The sequence below is a fragment of the Macrotis lagotis genome, chromosome 8 (assembly GCF_037893015.1).
Source record: "Macrotis lagotis isolate mMagLag1 chromosome 8, bilby.v1.9.chrom.fasta, whole genome shotgun sequence".
NCBI classification, from domain to species: Eukaryota; Metazoa; Chordata; class Mammalia; order Peramelemorphia; family Peramelidae; genus Macrotis; species Macrotis lagotis.
In genome coordinates, this window is record NC_133665.1 from 86,612,494 (window position 1) to 86,635,860 (window position 23,367).

The 23,367-nt window shown below is 36.2% G+C and overlaps 1 protein-coding gene across 1 annotated transcript; it reads left to right on the top strand.

Moving 5' to 3' along the window:
• Positions 1–259: 259 nt before the first annotated feature.
• On the top strand, positions 260–21,616 carry TAL2 (TAL bHLH transcription factor 2). Its single transcript, XM_074196023.1, has 2 exons — positions 260–362; positions 20,955–21,616. Exon 2 carries the CDS (start codon positions 20,965–20,967, stop codon positions 21,322–21,324), a length of 360 nt encoding a protein of 119 aa, XP_074052124.1. The 5' UTR covers positions 260–362; positions 20,955–20,964; the 3' UTR covers positions 21,325–21,616.
• Positions 21,617–23,367: the final 1,751 nt, after the last annotated feature.

Here is a 23,367-nt window from a genome sequence, read left to right on the forward strand (position 1 = left end):
AGGCAGACAGATAGAGACAGAAATATAGACAGAGAGAGTGTACAACTCCACAGCAAAGGCAGTGAAGGGGTGGGTGGAGGGGGGAGATGGAGAGAATGAACAGGGATGCTAGAAGCCTGGAATCTCCAGGGAGATGCAAAGCAAGTTGCCTGGATTGCCAGGGACTAGTGGAGACACGCGTCAGACAAAGGAGTCCGAATCCTATAAATGAGGCAGCCAGGAGTGGCTGGGTGCAGCTACAGCAGCCCAAGTGGCCAGGCCGAGGGAGTGCAGAGAAAGGAGAGAAGACCCTCCTGCTCTGTTGGGAAACGCAGCAGCTGCCTCCGATTTCCCAGCAGTTACCTGTGTTGGGAAAGTAAGTGGTAAGGACTTTTCAAGGTACCACAGGGAAGAGGGAAGGGAGAAACTTTTGTTTCTGGGGACTAGGTGGGGAGAGAGGGGGCAAAGAAGGTTGGAGAAGAAAGGCAGGACCACTCTGTTTTCCCGAGACTGCCTAGAGAAGACCTCATTCAGAGGGCAGGTGGGAATATCCAATAGCATCTTCCAACCCTGCAGTTAACTTTTATTCCAAGTTTATGAAATGACTTTTTCTTTGTGAGGATCCTTATGAGAGAAGGATTTTTCTCAGCCCTAACTTTCCTATCTTTCAGAAATGTTCAAATAAAATCAATTGAAATAACATATAAAGCAAACTTTAAACTATAAAAATACTATCATTATTAGATAATGAAATGTGTTTTTATTCTTAAGATCATTATCACTAATATTATTCATCAGTGATGTTATTAGTACTCAAATCTACTTGATCTCAATTCAAGGTGGATTTTTACCTGTGGGTTCAATTTTCTAAAATTTCAAAATTAATAAAAAGCTTAAACCAACGTAGTGCTCAGACAGGCTTACTGGTGATGACTAGGGCTAAGTAAGAATTAATAGTGGGGGTCACCTTTGTCCATATTTTAAAAACTACATTGTCTTTTTGGTGGAATGGCTGATGGGGGTAGGAAAAGGATGTTTAGTTCCTGGGGCTGACTTTGATTAAGAGAGATTGTGAATGTGCATATGCTTGGAGTCTATAATTTGTAGGCAGTTTTGTGGGGATGGTACAAATTCATCTCACTCTCATAAAAAAATGCATTTGAAGTTCTCATATTTTATGCCAATGACATCCCCATGTGGTGCCTATGGGCCAGTGGGGAATACTTTTTGTCCTCCTAACTAAACTTGCCGTTTGATTTCAGAAATGAAATTAAGCAATTAGATATAATGGCAGCTGGTACTTCCCTAAAGGAATCTGTTAAAAGCAGATATTAAACTTTAACAAAGAGCTATCTTGCAGTGTGCCAGAGATCCATATTCATACTGCAGCCTGCAGCTGTCCTAAGAGCAGCTAAGTGAACTATCAAACAAAGGTAAACAGAGGTAATAAGCCGAAAGGGACAGGTCAGGCACAAGTGCATTTCAAGATCAGCTCCCACTCCTTTTTTTTCTTCCCATCTTGCTTCCTCTTCAATCACTCTTCAACCTAGAGAGGTTCGTTCTGCTTTCCCTGTAGAGAATTCCAGCTTTCAGAGCCTTGTCATCCAAGGACAGTCTTGCCCTGCCTGTAGGGAGCATGCAGATGTATGAATCTAATAAATCCCAACCCAAAGTTACATTCTGGGCTAGGAATGAAAGAACCATTTGCCTGAGATACAGAATAAATCAGTAAATCTCTACTCTCCATGTTTTTCTCATTTCTTGTTTTTAAAAAAGTTTTAAAAAATGATAGACATCTGTAAGAAGATGCTTGGCAGCTTTTTAAGTTAACTGCGTGACTAGGAGACGGAAGAGTAGAATAGAAAGCACCGCTACCAATGCTTTGTATCAAATATCATTGGCTTCCTTGTACTAAGAGAACAAAAGTCGAGCCTGGACGTGCCACTCCTGGGGTTTTGTTTTGATAGGAATATTTGCTTTCTTACTTTATATTTATGAACTGGATTCACAGTTAGAACTAGGTTCAGATCCAAACTCCAAAACATATTTGTTGTGTGACTGGGAATGCCACTTCACATCTATAACAAAGCTTCAGTTTTCTTATCTGCAAAAAGGGAATATAAATCTTTGAATTGCCTTGCTCACTTGTGAGGAAATCTTAAAATACCAAATAAATGTCAGTTATTATTATTATTATTGTTGTTGTTGTTGTTATAGTTTATCACTGACATGGGAAGCACCAGTGGTAGGTATAGAAACTTGGAGGGAGGAAAACCTGATTTCAAGTCCTGCCTGGACCAGCTGTGTGACCTTTGTAAATTCACCAAACCCAGGTGACACCCAGGCAACTCTGTTAAGCAAGAAATTTTTAAAAAAATTTATTTACTTATTTTGCAAGGCAATGGGGTTAAGTGGCTTGCCCAAAGCCACACAGCTAGGCAATTATTAAGTGTCTGAGGCTGGATTTGAACTCAGGTACTCCTGACTCCAGGGCCAGTGCTCTATCCACTGTACCACCTAGCCACCCCAAGAAAGAAATTTTGAGCCTTGGCTCTTGATATTCCTCCATGGCTCTGTGGCTAGATTTCAGGGCATTGATGAACTTGAATGGGGAAAGAATTGCATCTTTATGTTTCCTAACTGCTAGCTGAATCTTAGCATTTTCTTCCATCATTTAAGAATACTATTCTGAGATGGACTACCAAAGAGATCTCTGGCACAAAGAAGGTTAGGAATCCCTAAAAACACTATTGCCAGTCTGTGCTGGGGGAGACAGTTTCTATACAGGGAGTTCTGCATGAACAGAATGCTTTGAGAGAAATTAATTCTATGTGCCTAACTTTTAAATGAGAAGGCTGTCATTGAACACTGAGTTGGAAGTCACTAATTAGCTGCATGACCACAAGTAAATACCTTCTCTGATCTTCAAGGAAAGTCCTTTGTGGGCAGCTAGGTGGGCAGTGGATAGAGCACCAATCCTGGAGTCAGGAGGACCTGAATTTAAACACAACCTGAGACACTTACCTAACTTAACCCCTTTGCCTTGCAAAAACCAAAAAAAAGTTCTTTAAGCTCTGACCATCTATAAATTTATTAAATCAAGGAATTTTTTTACCTTGTTCATCAGTTGCTAAACACATAGATGCAAATCTTTTCAAGGCAGCAAAGAATTTTAGTCTCAAGTCTAGAGCTCATCTAGTCCATCTTTCAAATTCTACAGAGAGGGCAACTGAGGTCTCAAGATGGTAAATAATTTGCCCCAAGGTCACACAGGTAGTGAATGACAAGCTGGGATTCTTGCTCAGGTCTTATGACTGACTTCAAATTCAGTTTTCTTTCCACGCATTACACAGGAGCCTCTGGAAGTCAAAATTAAGATAGACAAATTCTGGAGAAGCTAAGCATAGTTTTATCTTAATCCATGTGCTTTAGCTCTCTTCCTTCTGATCATTTTTAGCCGGTTAAATTCCTAACTTCATTTAGGAAAACAGAAATCAGTAGGCAGCTTCTGACTCCTTCATTAGTATATGGACCTGATCACTCACTAAGCATTCCACTAAGGACCAAAAGGAATTTTTACAAACCTCGTTTTCTCTTCTCTTCCTGTATCTGTCTCTGGGCTTCTCAAAGTTGGCTTCTCAGAAAATAAGCTCATATAGGCTCATCTTGTCTCCCCATTGTGATTTAGACAAGGCTTCTACAGTTGTAGCTGACTTAGTGAAGAAGTTAAACAATTGCCTTTAACTTGGGGAAGATTAAATATAATTAACTTTCCAGCCCCAGCCCTCCGATTATCAAGTAACAGCCTGTTACTAAATGTTAAACAGAGGTCCAGGGGAAAGAAACAGGGAGTGGTTTTCTGACATTACATTTTATGAACTTAAACCAGTCTCATATTTGAAACTCACCATACATATTTTAAGGACCATTAAGATTTCATCAATTGTGGTTAATGTCTCAACCAAAGCAGATCTCAGTTCTCTATATATCATTTATTTACAGAGTTTGAACTCAGATCTTCTTAACTCTGAATATAGTATTGTGCCAACCTGCTTCCTACGCACATGAAACAACAAATATCCAAATGTAGAGCACTGCCCTGGGTTCTGTGGGAGGCAAAACTGAGATGACATTATATTTATATATGCAAGTTTCTATTTTGCCGTTGTATTTCCAATGTCTAGCACATCTTAGGTATTTAATAAATGCATGTTGAATGAATAATAATGAACATTAGTATCTTAGATTTAGAGCTAGAAGAAATCTTATGTAGAATATATATTTCTCAAATAAAAATGGGACTACATTCTGATTTAGAAAACCACTTACTGACATAATCTATATTCTGTTTTTAAAATTTTATTTTGTTTCTAATTTCCCAATCTACATCAGGCTTCATATATTTGATAATTCTGATCTAATTCAATCTTTTTAAAAAAAATTTTTAGGCAAGGCAATGAGGTGAAGTGACTTGCCCAGGATGGATTTGAATTCAGGTTCTCCTGCCTCCAGGGCTAGTGGTCTATCTACTGTGTCACCTAGCTGCTCCTTAATTCAGTCATTTTACAGATGAAGAAACAGAGGTTCAGTCATTTGCCTATGGCCACATAGACAATAATTGCTGAGATGTTCATGGGCCACTGGATGTAGGGTCAGTAGGACTTTGGTTCAAAATTTATTTCTGACATTTCCTTGTTATGTGGTCTTGGACGAGTCATTAAATATCTCTATATCTCATAAAATGGGGATAATAATGCTGACTCCTTAACCTGACTGTCAAGCTCAAATGAGAGAATGGATGGAAATAAATTTGCCTTGCTGCCTTCAAAACTCTTTGTCAATATAAGTTATTATTATTTGGTGGCAAAGCTAGGATTTCAACCTAAATCCTGTGCTTGTTTCCTCTGGTTCATTAGAGAAATTGAAACCTGTTATATGGGGTTTTAGAGAGAATGTCATTGCTAGGTGGAGGAAGGGAAGGCAGGAAGCTTTCTGTAGGATAGGGTTAGGGGGAGGGAAGGTATTCTAGTTCAAAGGGAACAAAGTAGGAGATCACAGAGGGCATTTGTAGAGACCATACTATACTAATTTGGCTAAGGTACAGAGGAATAATGAATGAATGAAAATTTTGATTAAATTCTATGGGGAGCAGCTAGGTGGCACAGTGGATAGAGAATCAGCCCTGGAGTCAGGAATACCTGAGTTCAAATCCGGCCTCAGACACTTAATAATTACCTAGCTATGTGGCCTTGGGCAAGCCATCTGACCCCATTGCCTTGCAAAAAAAAATTCTATGGAAAGTACTGTGATAAGTGGTGAAGGGAACAAAAAAGTAAGATAAGCCCTACTCTCAAGGAGCTCACATTCTAATAAGGGGAGAAACACATATAGATTTCAGATGCAAAAACCTAGTGGTCTTGAGGTTGAGGGGCAATAATTTGTGTAGTATTACACAATCCATGAAATACACATGACACACATGTCACCACATATAAAATGACATGCATGTAATGGAATAGAATAGCATGTAATGTAATATAATATAATATAATACAATAATACATAATGTAATATAATGTAATGTAATATAATATAATATGATATGATATGATATAATATAATATAATATATAATGAATATAATATAATATGATTACCATATATTTATATATAACATAAACTAATATAACAATCATGTAATATAATGAAAGAAAGGCATTTATTAAGCTTTTATTGTATTATGTGTGTATATATAAATACAAACAAAAGATAGTCCCTTCTCTCAAAGAACTTTCATTTTAATGGAGGAAGACAACACACAAAAGGGGGAGTGGAAAGAGACATAATATGAAAATATGGTAAAATATAGTTTAGTTGAATATAGCATAATATGACATAATATAATGTCAGATGATATAAAATAATATGTCTAGAAAAGTTGGGTTATCACAGATTACAGAGATCAGTTTTTTTATATCACTAATATTTTCTATGTTCATCTAGCATGAAAATAGCCTAAAATAATTGTGTATATCGGAAAAAGTGATGAACCTTGTATTTTTCGGGCCAAAGTTCTAAATTTTTTATGCAAATATAATATTTATAAATATTGATGAAAATATTAATGGACTTTATAGCACAATGGAATTAGTACTGGTTTTGAAGTCAGAAGATCTAACTTCAGATCTCATTTCTGCCACTTATTACCTATATGTAATCTTAGACAATTCATTTGATCTTTTTTTGTAAAATAGAGAGCAGGACTAGATTCCTTCTTGTTTCAAGTCTTTGATCTCTATGATACCTAAGTCTCCAAAAGTGACTTGTAATTCATTTGTTAAAAACAATAACAAGCCAGATAATGTAAAATTTGCAAGCCAGCTGTGAATTTGTCACTCTGCCAAACAGAGAAATAGACATTATCTGTTACATCATTATAATCAGCTTATATCCATAGTTAATAGGAACTACTTCTTATAGGCTCTTGTTGTAACTCTTCTTTAACTGAGACTGAAGTGAGTATAAGGGAGCTACCATTGGATAGGGAAGCAAGAGACATCAGTTCAAGTTCTGACTCTTAATTCTTCTTGGTAATAGTACCATGGACAGGTCAACTTCTTGGCAGTCAAGACTAATTCATTTTTGTTTTTGACTCTCCAAATCTATCATCCACATGTTTAATTATTCAATTCAACACACATCTTTAAAAGCAGCAACTGTGGGCAGTGGGTCAGGTGCTAGAGAAATTCCCAATTTGTTTTTGTCTTTGAAGAAAATAAAAAGTACTGAACCATGGAAGAACTTCAGTTTCCCAAACAAGTAAAATTTTAAATTTACAAAGTAAATCAAAGCAATTTCTGGTAGGGGCAAACACTTATGAGAGTGTTCTAATATAATTAGCACTTAATAGAGGTTTATTGAATAGACTTTCACCTTTCTGAACCTCATTTTCCTGATTTGTAAATTTGGAATGATAATTATACTGAATACTACCTAATTCACAGACTTGTTGGAAGGAAAGTATTTATTATTTAATAACAATCTTTTAACCTACTTAGTTTTTAAAATTATTTTAAGCTAAAGGATTTTTTTTGTTTCAATTCTGAATAATTGAAAGTATTGCAAACAAGATAGTATAAAATTGTAAAGGAGTTGCTCTAAAATTAACAGAAATTTCAGTGAAATAAAACATTCAAAATCAATATAAGTATAATATAAATAAATTGACATATAAATATGATCATTATTATTAAAATATTAATACAACATTGAGCTCTCATGGGAAACTGGGCATCACCAGATGCTAAAATACCAATTAAGAAAACCCTACATCCCACAAGTGTGGAGTAGATTTAAGCTTGTCTCCTTATCTGCTAACAGTCCCAGAATATTATTGCTGCTCCAATAGCCATTTGCTTTGGAATGTCCAAATGTCCAAAGTGAGCCTTGTTTTTTGTGTGTGGAGGGGAGGGAGGGGTGAGAAACGGTGAATTATGTCTGAGGCCTCCCTTCTGCCAGTAGTCTGAATAGCTTTAAGCAGAGATTGCAGAGCTCCTACTATTGAGAGAGGTCTTCATCTGCTCACAGCATTTCTTAATCTTTTGTATAATAGGGTCTTGATCTGCATTTGGTCTGCTTATTTAACCTTCTTTTCTCTCCAAGGGGAGAGTGGGGAGGGAAAGCTTGAGGAAGTATCAGGGCTAATAGATTCCAGGCAGTCCACTTTTCTGCCTGGGTTGACATGATCCTTCAGTACCCTGTGGGCTTGGCTCGTTAGTGTGGGGTGACTTTGGGTGAATTGAGCTGATTTATTGGCTAATGAGCCATGCAGGGGTTGGGAAGAGGGAATCAGGGTGATATTTATTATCTATAGGGAAGTTGACTGTTTCTAAGAATCACAAAATCTCACAGCTAGTTCTTGTTTTAAATCTTCTTTAAATGAAGCAGTAAGATACAATAACTGGAAGTCATCGCACTCTTGTGGGAAGAAGACCCTCTCTCACTAGAAATCCCAAGTAGTCACCCATTGTCAAACTCACTACTAACCGAGGTAGTTTCTCCAAGCCACAGTTTCTTAATCATTAAAATGCAACTGACTACTTTTGGATGGCTCCTATTATTAGGAAGTTTCTCAAATTCTCCCATTTTACTCTCTTTCCCAGTTAAACATTTTAGGCACCCTATTTTTCTAGGAAATAAGATGAATTTTTACCCAGGATTGTTCATTTTTTCACCCAAAAATAAGGGGTTGATTTCCAGATAACCCCAAATCTCTAATCCCTATGGAGAGAGCCCTAAGTATTCTGGGAGTTCCCTGATCAAGGTTTTCCCTCAAAAGGAAATCAGTTCTTATTTGAGGCAAAAGTGTCTTCTTTATAACTGCAACCCATTGTTCCTTATTCTGATCTCTAGGGGCTAGCAAAGTAAGTTAATCTTTCCTCAACACAGGAGTCTTGAATACCATCCCTATACCATCCCTATTCTCTGCTGCTTCCTCCTATATGTTTTACTCTGGGCTGATCCTAGTATAACAGCATTCTGATTGTCCTCCTCTGCCCTTTTTCCAGATTCTTAGACTTTCCTTAAATGTGATGCTTAAAAAGAAATTTGATTTCTGTCCTGACTCTTACTAGTTGTGTGACAAAGGAAAAATATTTGTTAAGAGCCTGCTATTTGCCAAATACTGGCACTTTACAAATAGCTTATTTCATCCTCACAACAATCCTGGGAAGTAGGTAGTATTATCACCTCTAGTTGAGGAAACTGATACAGGCAGTTAAATGACTTGCTTAAGGTCATTCGGATATTGAGATTCTGAAATTGAATTCAAGTCAAGTTTTCCTGACTCTAGACTTGATGCTCTATTCACCTCAACATAGCTACCTAGGAAAGTCATCTAACCTTGATTTGCCTCAATGGCCCCATCCTTCCTTCCTCCCTTTCCTTTCTCTTTTCCTCCCTCCCTCCCTCTCTTCCTTCCTTCCTTTCTTCTTCCTTCTTTCATTTCTTCCTGTCTTCCTGCCTTCATCTCTCTTTCCCTACCTCCCTCCCTTCATTCCTTCCTTCCTCTTGCCCTTTCTCTGTCTTTCTTCCTCATATCATACATAGTCTGGCTTAATAGGTATTTTTTAATTCACTTAATATTTTCCATGAGGATTTCCTATCAAACTCTTTAAAGTAGTTTTCAGTCTCATTAAGATCATCTTGAAGCAATCAGGAGGATGCTATTTACAAGCAGTATCATCTTGCCATTTTATATAAACCCACTTCCACAAGGCCCATGTATGTTTCTTTGTCTTATACTTCAGTTGGTACTGATAACCAGAAGTTCACTGAACAAGTTGTTTCTGAAGCTGAACTCATCAAGAAATCATCTGTAATAATAATACACAAGACCTTGTTGAAGGAACATAGTTTTGTTCTTTTGAGTCAAATGCTATTTTTTAGTCAATAATATTTAATAAATACTTTGGGATCTTGAATTTTCTACATCTTTTAGTCATCTGTATGACTTTAATAATGTGCTCTAATATATAGAAAATTGATTATATGTTTTCCTGTTACATTCTCATATTTTCATCAAAGATACACTTCATGTACATGTTAATCATTTTCAGATAATTCATAGAAACAAGAAAGTATGGATAGAGTTGACTGGTTATTGCTGTTTTCAATTACCTTTCTTTTTTTAAACTAATCATCTGACTTTGTCCCCAACTTTCAGATATGTTGCATTTGTATTTTTCAATTCTTTAAAAATATATACTGTTTCCAGCACAAATTTTCCCCCCCAGGTGTATTTGGATTGGCTCTGTTGTTCTTCTAGTCTCTATCTTCTTTAGTACCATTTCTATTTTCCCTTATGGCACAATAGAAAGTGAGAAATTAGAGGCCATGTGTGATTCTGCTATTATCTGAAAAATATTTTAAAAGTATTGATAGATATGTTTGACTCCCATCTTCTTTTATCTCTTCATACTGAACCAAAATATGCTTTTGGTCTTCATGTTGAGATCACTAAGGATCAAAGTGTAAGTTATATGATCTTGGGCTACATTAAGAATTATTGTGACCAGGACCAAGGAGGACTGGTCATACCATGTATGGAGCAACATGCTTAATTTGAATGAAGGATTTTATGAAGGTCATTGATAACCCAGGGAGAATACAGAAAAGAACAACCAAGATGTCAAAAGAGCCTTGAGATCATCGCAAATGAGCATCGCTTGAAAGATCTAGAAATACTTGATTTGGAGAAGAAAAGACTCAACAGGGAACATGATAGTGGTTTTCAAGTATTCTAAAAGTGATCCTGTGGAAGAGTGATAAGATTTGCTACAATGAAAAGAATTCTGCCTCTGTAATTAGAAAATAAGAGTTTATATCTTAACCCTAATATGAGCTGTGTGACTTTAGATGAGTCAGCTCATTTCCATTGGCCTCAGTGTTCTGGGAGGTTTGGGTCAAATGACTTTTAATGTTTCTTCTATTTCTAGATTTATGATCCTGGGGTCAATGATTAGAAATTGCAAATAGGAAAATGTAAATATAATGTTAGAAAAATTTCTTAATAAGGTATTGCATAACTTTTATTACATATATTACAAATAATGGTACATATTACATTTTATTACAAAAAACACAAATTGTATGATCACTCATCAGGTTTGCTGTAGGCCAGAAACAGCAAATGATAGCCTCAGCCAAAATCCAATCCTCCTAACTCTAATTAAGAATGGTTTTTACATTTCTGAATCTAATTACATTTTATTTCAAAAACAAAAAACCATCATTTTCAACCATCAAAACAATACTTAGATCATAGGCTACACAAAAAAGGGGTAGGTCGGATTTGGCCTGTAGACTGTACTTTACAATTCTTGTGTAGAAGAATTCTTATTTAGGTATGGCTTAAACTACATGGACTCTGATCCTACTCTGAGAGTCTATCACTCTACCAGATTTGGAAGATCTTGTCTGTTTGGTTTTTTAGATTTTTTTGCAAGGCAAATGGGGTTAAGTGGTTTGCCCAAGGCCACAGAGCTAGGTAATTATTAAGTGTCTGAGACTGGATTTGAACCCAGCTACTCCTGACTCTAGGGCGGGTGCTTTATCCACTGTGCCACCTAGCCACCCCCTTGTCTAGTTTTTCAAAGAAATCTACTTCTTTATCTGCTAAAATAGATGTTGCCATATCTATTATAATTTTCTTCATACAATTATAATGTATGCTCATCATGGACACTGTTAGGTGAAATTATCAAATGAGCCATTAAATGATTTTTTTTCTTTTGGATACTTTTTTTTTTTAGGTTTTTGCAAGGCAAATGGGGTTAAGTGGCTTGCCCAAGGCCACACAGCTAGGTAATTATTAAATGTCTGAGATCGGATTTGAACCAGGTACTCCTGACTCCAAGGCCAGTGCTTTATCCACTACGCCACCTAGCTGCCCCTTCTTTTGGATACTTAATGAATTTTTCTACCCTTTTTCTACCCTTTACTTTATTTTCTACCCTTTTATTGTCTTTATGTCTTTTACCTAGTTTACCAGTTCTTTATATAAAGCAATCAATAAGAATTGATTGATAAACATTGATTGTCATCTGGTTCTATTTAGAGGAAGAATGTTCATATAGATATGGTTCAATTCCTTCAAAAGTACACACACACACACACACACACACACACACATATATTCGTTGATTGCTGGACAATTAAATCAATGTTTTGGGGATGATCCATCTAATTATGTTTTTTTTAGTATTTCTCACTTTCTATTCAAATATGCTATAGAACAGGGAGATATGTGTTCATCAGTGACATTGATAGAGTCCTTAAAAATGTTCAAATTTAAAGCAAATTCTTTGTTATCAACAGAGTTCTTTTTATAGAAGACATTGTGATGTTTTCACTGAGTGATGAAACTGTGAAAGACATCAGCCTGTACAGGAGTACCCAGTTAATCAAAAGAGATTGACCTAACTGTTTTTGCAAGAAAACAAAAGACTTGAAGGAAATCTATTGCTCATATTAATACCTGGATTTGGATAGACAGCCTACCTATTAGTTTTCCAACCTTGGCAAGTCATTTAACCTCTATGAACATCAATTTCCTTATAAACTGGAGTTAATAATACATACAGGGTCTTTGTGATGATTTTTATGAATTTTTTTAAAATAAAAAATTTAGTTATTTTATACATTAAGAAAATAAGTAAATATAGACAAATAAATGAACATCCCTAATATAACATGTATTATATGTAGCACCTCTTTTTCAATAGTCCTCCAACTAAAACACACACTCACAATTTGGATTCCACATGTATAACTGCTATCTCAGGTTCTAGGGATAACCCTGTGGAGACTTACTGCTAAAATTATAGTTTGTGAGCCCTCACTATGTGCTTCTCATTAACAATCTACCACTTAGCAAAGGCATATACTGAAATGGCATTGTTAAAAAACTAGCTACAAAACATTCCTCACAGAATTTTGGGACTCATTCTCCCACAAATACACATAATAGTCATAAGAAGAGTGAGTTCAGACTCAGAGTATAATGATAGTAAAAGTGGCAGAGTGACTCATAACTTAAGTTGTGAATTCTACAAGTATTTTGCTTCTTCATCTTTTAAGCAAAAAACATGTTGGGAAAGTTGCTCAGGTCTTTGAACAGTTTGCTCCTTCCCCATAGCTTGTCTTTCAATTGTCAAGCTGTCTTCTTGCTTGACCAACTGCTTTTCATAGTCAGGACTATCTGGAATTTGTCTCTTTATTACTTCAAAATTGTGACTCAGACTCTTTGGAATTGATGAATTATTGAACTTCTAGAAGTACTAGATTCTATCATCAGTGATGATGGGGAAGGTTGTGGAGTGGTGTGAGAAGACACAAATTGCTTGCTTGGTGTGGGTGTTTTTCTTAAAACTCCTTTGAATCCATATTCTCTTGTTATACTGAGCAGCTCCTAGATATTTAAAACACTGCAAAAGTGTGTCTAATTCTCACTAGTCCAGTGTAGTTACTCCTTTTAATCCTCTTCAGGGACCTATATACCTCTCTGTAAAAGGATCACTGGGAGTTACCTTGTTAATATGTTAACACCTCATTATTCTGTCATGTTTTCAACTGAGTTAGGGCAGGAGGGAGAACTTAATCTTATTTACATTTATGTATCTGTAATATTTATTATATATATATGTATATATAATAGTACAAGGTAATATGCCTAATACTGCCTAATATAAATATTTCTCTTCTACTACAAAAGAATTTGATAGTCATGACAAATCTTAAAGGAATCAGGTTATTAAATTTACTATATATAGTATGCACTAAACATATTGTTTTTAAAAGAATGAAAAATTATTTTAATTAATTCAACAAACATTTAATCAACTTGAGTACTTTTTCTTGTTATTTTTAGTTGAGTTTTTGTGGAAATGTGTATATTGATGTTTCCCTACCAGTATATACATTTACAGACACATATATAATTTAAAATTTGTCTCACCTTTATATATGGACAAATACCACAATATACATTCCCATTAAAAGAAAATTAAAAATAATAGAAAAAGAATCTTCACATACAACAACTATCCTATTTTCTTTCTGTTCCACACTTAAGGAATGACAAAACAGTATGAATAATGAATGTTTCCTTTCCTTCCTCCACTCAAACCCCTTAGCTGAAGTATACACTCCATTTCCTAAACTGCTTGGTATCACTAAGCTCAGAGTAGTAAGCCCTGCTTAAACTGAACCACTAGTTTCTCCCTCAGTTCTTTCACTTAACTATGAAAGACTTTTCAGATGCATACAAACCCCAGATCTGCTCAGTATAATTGTCTTTCTGTTCTTTGCATGAAGATGAAGTCATAAAAGACTGGTGCAGGAAAGGACTTTAGTATCATGAATTTTGAACTGGAAGGACCCTCAGAGACCACCTAGTTCCTACTCCTAATTTTACAGATGAAAAAACAGACTCAGCCCTATGTCCAATTCAATTAGATAGTAGGTAGCAGAGCTGGGATTCAGATCTTCAAATGAACAATGACAAGATAACTGGAAGAAGGCTCAGAGGGTTATATACATTCCTTTGGTAAGCCTATGGATGGCACTCTGCATCACTAGGACCAGAACTCATATTTTTGAAATCATGGTTCCATTTGAGTTTTAGAGTCTTGGAATTAGAGCAGAGATAATTTAGTCAACAGCTACTATACAGTTGAGGCTCAGGAAAGTCAAGCTACCCAAGGCCACATAGTTAGAGGGAGAAGCAGAACTCAACCCCAGGCTTCCTGTCTCTTAGACCACTACATAGTTTATGTATAATTTAATCATTTTATTAATAAGGCCAGCAAGTTATTAATAAAAAGATGGCCATTTGACTGGCTCTCTTAGACCAATGACAATGTTGGCATTTTATATACCCTTCCAGCAAACAGCAAACAGATCTAATTGGTTAACAAGATTGGCGGTGGGCTATATTAGAATGAAGGGCTGAGTATCTCTTGGATGGGGAAAGTCTCTCTGCATCAGACCCTTCATAGCTTAGGCTATCAATCCAAAGAATGTAAATTCTACCAAGCCTGAGAAGAACTCAAAAGGTTTCCCCACCTTACATTAAATTAAAGTTGGGTGGATTTTGAGTAAGATGTCTTTTAAGAAAAGGAAACTTTTTAAAATGAGGAAGTTAGAAAAGGGGGGAGCCTATAAATCTCCTCAAGATAGTGGTTATTAAAAATCATTTCTTTCACTGTCATAAACAAAAAAATAGGCACCTTAACTTTTTTAATTGATATTGTTATTAAATTTATAATAAAGATATATGGAATACTTAGAGGATCTGGGACTTCATCAGCATAAGTAACTTCACCAACAAAGATGGAAATCATCTATTAGTAGTATTAGAGCCTGGAATCCTAGAATTCTCTGAGACCAAGAGACTGGTCTAGGGTCACAGTTAGTAATTGTCTGAGGAAGGATTTGAACTCAGGTCTTTCCCACTCAAAGTCTAGGACTTAATTTTTTTTTAATCCTGTGATTTCACTGGTAACTCTCTCTACTAAATCATATTATGAGATTGAGACACCTAAAGACCTCAATATGATTACCTGATTTCTAGACAACTATGGAATATTTAGCATAGATTTTATTGACTTATTGACTTTCTCTGAATCTGTAGTCTGTACATAGAGATAGGGATAGGTCTGGGCCTGTGATTTCATTTTTATAAGAAATGCTTGGATGAGGAAACTCGCTCTCCTAATGCAAGTTGGCACCTTTTCTGCAGAGTTGCTCAACGTACCATCACTTGCCTTGACTCTTCCAGCCAGAAGAAGTTAGGAATGGGACTTGAATCCAAATCTACCAGACTCTGAGGCCAGATTTCTAAGTGGTATGTCATGCTGCCTCTCTTATCATTTATGTTGGCCATATTGAAAAGGATAGGTGACCTAGGAATGCCACAGGAACCCCCACACAGAACATTTGGAGAAGCCCCAGGACTCATCAGAGATTGTTCACTGGATCATGCTCTGAAAATTCTTGGACTAAATAATAAATGGCCCTGATAGACTGGGTTTTCCCTAGATGGGGAAAGTAGACATGACGTATGGATACTGAACCTTTTCTCCTAAACTTGTCTGGCTGAATTACCTAATAGTTCAGCTGGTTTTTAAATACACATTTTCGCTATGAATTTATATTCATTTAATAGCTAGCATTTATTTATATAAGTGTTTTAAGGTTTGCAAGGTGCTTTAAATGATTATTTCATTTGATCCTCACAATAATCCTGAGGGTGCTATCATTATCTACATTTTTAGATGGGGAAATTGAGGCCAATGGGATTAAACTAGTGTCTGGAGCTACATTTGCACTCGTGTCTTCTTGACTCCAAGTTCAACATGCTATCCAGTCAAGGGCAGTTAGGTGACTCAGAGGATGGAGCATTGGCTCTGAAGTTAGAGGACCAGAGTTCAAATTTGGCCTTGAACACTTGGCATTTACTAATGTGATACTGGGTAAATCACTTAACCCTATGTTCTTGACAAAACAAAACCAACAAAAATCCAGCAACAAAAAAATCCATTACTATGACATACTCTAATTTGCTCAGTCATTTCCCAATTGATAGGTATTCCTTCAATTTCCAATTCTTTGCCATCAGAAAAAAGCTGCTACAAATATATATATATATATATTATTATCCAGTGCTATCTCCAGTTGCCTTGAACCATATCTTGACTGGATTCAGATAGCTCTGGGGGAGAAAGTGAGGCTGGTGACTTTGTACGGCACCCCTCATTTAAATCCAATTCACTTGCATGTCAAGGTACCACTTCCCTGTTATTTTGGTCTTCTTTAAGAATGAAGGACAGGGGTGGCTAGGTGGCGCAGTGGATAAAGCACCGGCCCTGGAGTCAGGAGTACCTGGGTTCAAATTCGGTCTCAGACACTTAATAATTACCTAGCCTCAGACACTTAATAATTACCTAGCCATGTGGCCTTGGGCAAGCCACTTAACCCCATTTGCTTTGCAAACCCCCCCCCCCCAAAAAAAAGAATGAAGGACAAACATCATGAATTCATGCTTCAGTTTTTTTTGTTTTTTTTTTTTAGTTTTTGCAAGGCAATGAAGTTAAGTGGCTTGCCCAAGGCCACATGGCTAAGTAATTATTAAGTTAAGTAATTATTAAGTGTCTGAGGCCAGATTTGAACTCAGGTACTCCTGACTCCAGGGCCGGTGCTCTATCCACTGTGCCACCTAGCCGTCCCCCATGCTTTAGTTATATTGTACTAAAGTTGGATTTACCTTAAGTAAGTGTTCAATATGAAGGCTTAGATGGGGAAATGTTTGACATTTTTTGTTCAAAACACATTGAAAAGGTTATATTGGCAAGGAGCTGGATTTGAGAAGATTTTCCGTGGAGCAGTCCCTTCCACTCCAGATAAATGAAATGAATTTGAACTCTATGACTGTTACAGCTGATTTAAATAGTTCTCACTCCCTTGCCCAGCTCATCAGTTCTTAGGTTGTTTTGAAGTCCAGAGAGCATAAAGAGATGTTCCCAAGAACTGTTTTCATCCATTAGCTCAAAGAGAACTAAAAAGCATTTATTCTCATAGGAAAGGCAATCAGTTTTGATTTAGGCTCAATTTTCTGGGTAATTGCCTTAGGTTCTCATTTCCCTGTATGGGGGATGATGAAGAATTCCTATCACAAACAAGTTATAGTAATTGTCTTATTATGCGTCTGCATCACAGTAGAAAGAACATTGAGCTTAGAAGCAGAAGACTTGAGTTCAGATCCCAGCTTGGTCACTTACTAGCTGTGTGACCTTGAGTAATACAGCTGCTTGCTTATCCAAACAATTATATTTTAAATCTTAAATAGTTTAGTCACTTAAACTCTCAAAATCTTAGTTTCCTTATCTGTAAATGGGGGTAATAATATTTAATACTTACCTCAGATTGTTGAGAGATGAGATAATGGATGAAAAAGCAAGTTGTGAATTGTAAATGGAAATAAATTTTAGATATAATAATATATGCTATTATTGTTATTAGATAGCTTTGTGGCTTAATAAATAAAGCACTAGACCCAGAGTTAGGAAGATCCATCTTCCTGAGTTCAAATCCAGCCTCAGATACTTTACTGGCTGATCCTGGGCAAGTCATTTATCCTTGACTACCTCAGTTACCTCATCTGTAAAATCAGCTAGAGAAGAAAATATCAAATCACTTCAATATCTTTATCATGAAAATTCCAAATGAGGACACAAAGAGTCACACATAGCTGAAAATGACCAAAAACAACATTATTATATAGGATTCGTACAACTCACTGGCTCATAGAACACTTGGCAACACTTTGAGGCTTATCCTAATTCCCTGGAACACATTTTGGAAATCTCAGCCTTTTAAAAAATTCCTTAAATTATTGAATGATTACCAAACAACAGCCCCCTTTGAGGAGCCCCAAGATGTAGATGAATCTGCCTTATTCGGAATAAAAGAAAGTATATAACTCCCACTCATCCATTCTGCCCCAATGAAGATCCCCAAATGCCTCTTATTTCTGAGATCTAGTCTTCTTCACTATGGAAGGACCAGACCACCCTCAGGCTATACTCTTTGGGTAGGAAAATTGATCATAAGAGATTAAATGGCCTACTCTAATTCACAGGGGAAGATCACAGTAAAGTTAGGGTAATAATGCACAGCTAATGAGTTTATTTATAACCCTTCACTTAGCTTGGATGACTTGGTCTCACATATCTGTGCCTTAAAGAATTAAATTTAAAAGAGGGGGAAATTATAGAAAAGTTTACTGTGCATGCTAAAACCAGGATATCCAAATGGAGTACTGGAGTTATGAGAAATGATTTAGTGTAATGGATAGTCCATCAATTTAAGAAAGAGACTACATGAATTCAAGTTGTCACTGAATTATTCTGTGATCTTGGGCAAGACACTTAATTTTCTTCTCTGGACTTCAGTGTCTGCACATGCAAAGTAGTAGTTTACAATCCTTGTCCCAAAGGAGTTTTTAGGGGGAGTGTGGAAGAGAGGATTGGACCTGTAACATCATCATAATAGAAGTACTGCCTTTGTAAGAATTCTTTCCACTACTACCACTCTTCTCTACTATATATTAGAGTTGTCTGAGGTATCGAGAAATTAAGTGATAAGAATAGTTAAAAATAAAAATATGTCTCCTACATTTAATACACATGATTAGGAAAGGTAAGAAAGATGACAAAATTATGAAATCAGATTGCATCTGGAAAGACGTGAATTGATGTTGAGCGAGATGAGCAGAACCAAAAGAACATTGTACACCCTAACAGCAACAGTGGGGTGATGATCAACCTTAATGGACTTGTTCATTCCATCAATGCAATAATAAGGAAAATTTTAGAGTACCCTCAATGGAGAATACCACCTGTATCCAAGGAAAGAACTGTGGAGTTTAAGCAAAGACCGAAGTTTATTACCTTCAATTTTTTTAAAGTGTCTTATGTACAACATAATTTTATTATCTCTAATATTTCATTTTCTCCTCAAGGATATGATTTCTCTCTCAACACATTCAATTTTGATCAATGTATATCATGGAAACAATGTAAAGATTATCAGACTGCCTTCTGAGGAGGAGGGGAAGGGGGAAATTGTAAAATTCAAAACCTTAATGAAGTTATAGAAACTACTATTGTATATAATTGGAAAACTAATAATATTAAAAAAACCCAAAATCCATAAAAACCAAATTACTGATTCTCACAGCCATGTGATTGTAATCACATCAGACCATCAGTGTTAACACAAAGCCATATGATCCCTGTGAACTCTGCAGAAGCTTCTATAGCAGGTATTCTTTTAAATTATATTTTAAAATTAATTTTTCCATTTAATTTTATTTTCAGTTTCAAATCTTTTTTTCCCTTCTCTCCCTCCCTTACCCATTGAGAAAACAAGAAAAACAAAACTGTTACAAATATGTATTGAGGGAAAACAGATTTTCTCATTAGCCATGTCCAGAAAAAAAAAAGGAAAAATGGAAAGAAAATATGCTTTAATATGTACTCTCAGTCTGTCAACTCACTATCTGGAGGTTAATAGTATGTTTCATCATGAGTCTTTTGGAATTATGATTAATTTTTGAATATAATAGTTTATTCTGATGAAAAGATCATATAGTAGTACCTAGAATTACCACAGTCTAGATATTACTGATCAAGTATTTATACTTATCCCTGAAAAGGGGATTGGGGGTGGGAAAGAAGAGGATAACATTGGGCGGCTAGGTGGCATAGTGGATAAAGCACTGGCCCTGGAGTCAGGAGTACCTGGGTTCAAATCCGGTCTCAGACACTTAATTAATTACCTAACTGTGTGGCCTTGGGCAAGCCACTTAACCCCATTTGCCTTACAAAAAAAACCTAAAAAAAAAAGAAGAGGATAACATTTATAGAAAATTATTAAATGTTTCCTGATTTGAAAAAATCCATCCCTGATTGGACTACCAAATGCTTATTCTTGAATCTTCTTTTATGCCCAATGCCTTGCCAAGAAAAAGTTATACCTTGAAATGTCCTATCTTTAACTATGGAAGGATTGCTATAGATTAAAACAGAGGAAGAGAAAGATGAATATAACGGTGCTTTGGTGAGCATCTGCCTCCCTCTATTTAGTAGAAGAGACTTCAGATACATGCACAAAGGATAGTATGACCCTACTCTTTGAAATCTTTTAATCACCATTCTTCTTTTTATTCTTGACATTTCAAAAAAAATCCACAATCTCATTAGTATCTTTCTCTTTCTACATTACAAATCATAATCCCTCTCTGTTAGGTTAGTTGTTTTAGCAAAAATAAATAAATAAATGTCTAGAAAAAAAACCCAACCTTAATGACGTATGCTTTCTGTCAACAGCTAGGCAATGGGGAGCTACCATCAGAAAGACCCTTTAGTAGACTGTTGCCAGAGTTTAGTTGGTAAAAGATGAAGGTTGGAATTAGATATTTGGCAGTGGGTGTTGTAAGTAGGGAAGAGATTCAAATGATACTGCTGAAACAGGTCTTGGAGATGGACTGGATGTGTGTGTGGAGAGATGAAAGAGTCAAGAAAATTTCAAGGTTAGAGCCTGAATGACTAAAAGGATGGTGGTACCATTAAGGGAAATATGGCTATTAGCGGAAGGAGCAAGTTTTAGGGGGCAAATGAATTCAAATTGATTAAAATGAAGTTGTACAGGTAGAAAGGTATCCATTCAGCATTGGGAGCTCTTGGAAAAACTGGGTATTGAGGGTCTGCCTAGAAGCTGGTCCTCTTTGGAACAGCAATGAATACAATCATTTCAGGTGGATTGGGGGATGGCACAACTTCCCTACAAGACCTCAGAAGAGCTGCCAGATCTCCTGCTTGGTTCTCCTGGTCTTTTTTTTTCTTCCTACCCCAGGGAGTCAAAGATGGCCAGGAAGATCCTCACAAACACCAGGGAGAGGTGGAGGCAGCAAAATGTCAACAATGCCTTTGCCAGGCTGAGGAAGCTCATCCCCACTCACCCCCCAGATAAAAAGCTGAGCAAGAATGAAACCCTGCGACTAGCAATGAGGTACATCAACTTTCTGGCCACCGTCCTGGGGGAGCAAGGCCTGCCGCCGACAGGAGTGGCGACTCATGGGAGCGTCTTGGGACTATTCCAGCAAGTACCCTGCTTGTCGAGCCTTGAGGACATGGCTCCCCTTGGGGTCTCTAGGGCTCCTTCACCTGAGCCAGATAGCCACATCCCAGAGTGCTGGCCAGAACCTTCAGTTACAGAGCATTGAGCAGGAAGAAAGCCTCTGTGTTTTCTTTCTTCCTGCCCACCCGAACCCCCACTTCCCAAAGTGACCAATTGTTCAATAGCCTTATTTTGCTCTATAGTTTGTTTCATGAATAAGCTGTAAGATATGATACTGCACAGGCACGATATTTATTGATATCCTTGAGTCCATTCTTGCAAGTTCTTAACGTGAATTCTGCAAACTTTAACAAAAAAATTGAAAATTGTATTCCCAATGTAATTGCTTTCTCTTGTAATCTTATGTATTTTATTTTATGAATTTAAGCCTTATTCTGAGAAAGGGTCCATAGACTTTACTAGATTGTCAAAGTAATCCCTGTATCCCAAAGGGTTAAGAATTGATTTAAGAGGGAAAAGAGATTATTCGCTTAGCCAGTGATTTAGAGAGATGAACAGAAAACACTCTAGCCACAGTAGGTTTTTAAGACCAAGGTACACCTAAACAAGTAAACTCAGAATTAATTCTCAGAGAGAATAAGTGGAGATAACTATAAAAACAAAGGTACTAGTGTAATAACTAAATATAGTGTATGTTTTTGTTCACCAAGAAAGTCTCCCTATTTCATGCATATGTGATAGATGTTGTCTACAATAAAGGAAGAATAATTAAAGAGTTCCAAGAACTGGAAGGCCACCTAGTCTGGTAATCCTATCATTATAATAGATCATCAGAAATTGAGGGGGCCCAGAGATACAAAATGATTTACACACATATCAGAACTGAGATTCAATCCAAGTCTTTAATTCTTTTTCCACAATACCATCCAGCTTCCTAAAATCAGACTCATTTTTTTTGTGTGCGAACAATAATTCATTAATTATCAAATTCTTTGATTGTATGCATTAATTGAATCTAGAACCCCCAATCATGAGTTATGTGCAATTATAATATATTAGAAGGGATTCAAATACTAATAATTTCAATGAAAGCCCTTCATGTCAGTAGTAAATGATTGGAATTGTCAGCAGTTATAAAATAAAACTCTTAATTGATTTGCTAGTTTTTCTTCCTTACAATAGAAGACCTTGTATGTACAGTGCATTGTAGATATTAAATCATTTTGAAAATATGAGCTATTATTTTCATGACTATAATACAGCAAGCAAGGCAAACACATGTACTTGGCAGAATTCACTGTTGTGTACCACCCTTGTACCTAGATTCTAAGATAAATTGCCCTGCTCAATATAGAATATAAATCATTTCATTTGACTGTCTTTGTGACACTTTGTTCCCTCAAAGTTCTTGGCAGGCCATTGCTTGTTGATTTTTTTTAAACCTTCTGAGTTGCAGGTAGGAAATTGATAGATTTAAAGATGAAAGATTTCTACTTTGCACATAATAACGGAATTTAAATTTCTTGTCTCTCCAGAGAGAAAGTAATTTATTCAGAGGAGAATAAAATGAGCTTTGTATCTTTATTTCCTTAGTCTAGCCATCAGAAAAAGACTGGATGAGGTGTCCTTCCCAAACAGGAAGTTGTTTATGACACAATTTGACACCTGCACAAGTAGCTATCATATGAAACAAGTTTTCTGTCATTAGAAATTTCTGTCCTTTCATTAGAGTTCTTTCCCAAGGAAAAACATGAAAGATAATGAATTTTCTCCAGAATGTGCATTCTAATCAAGATCTTATGTGAACTAAACTGTGTCAAAAATGTATTCATTACCCCAATAGTTTGATTTCAAACCTTAAACTGAATTTATTCCCTATCTCTTGATAAGAACTGCTCTCATTTGTCATAAAGTCATCCTGGCACTTGCTTGCTGGTCTCATCTTTATAGGGTTTTTCAAACCTTACTTTACTTTTGATTTGTATCTGAGAAAGACAGAAAGTCTCATTGAATAGATGAGGAGGATATGATATGACCTGCTAAGAATTAGAACAGTTTTATAGTTTTCAAGAATTCCAGCCTTACTAGGCAGATGTAGCTACACTTTATGTAAGAGATAAATTGCAAAAAGTTTTGTGAAACTGAATTTCTGTAAGTGAATTATGTTGTATACTCTAGAGGAAATGGT

Excerpts from the sequence above, each read along its gene's own strand:
- TAL2 (XM_074196023.1), top strand. The coding sequence starts at position 20,965 with ATGGCCAGGAAGATCCTCACAAACACCAGGGAGAGGTGGAGGCAGCAA.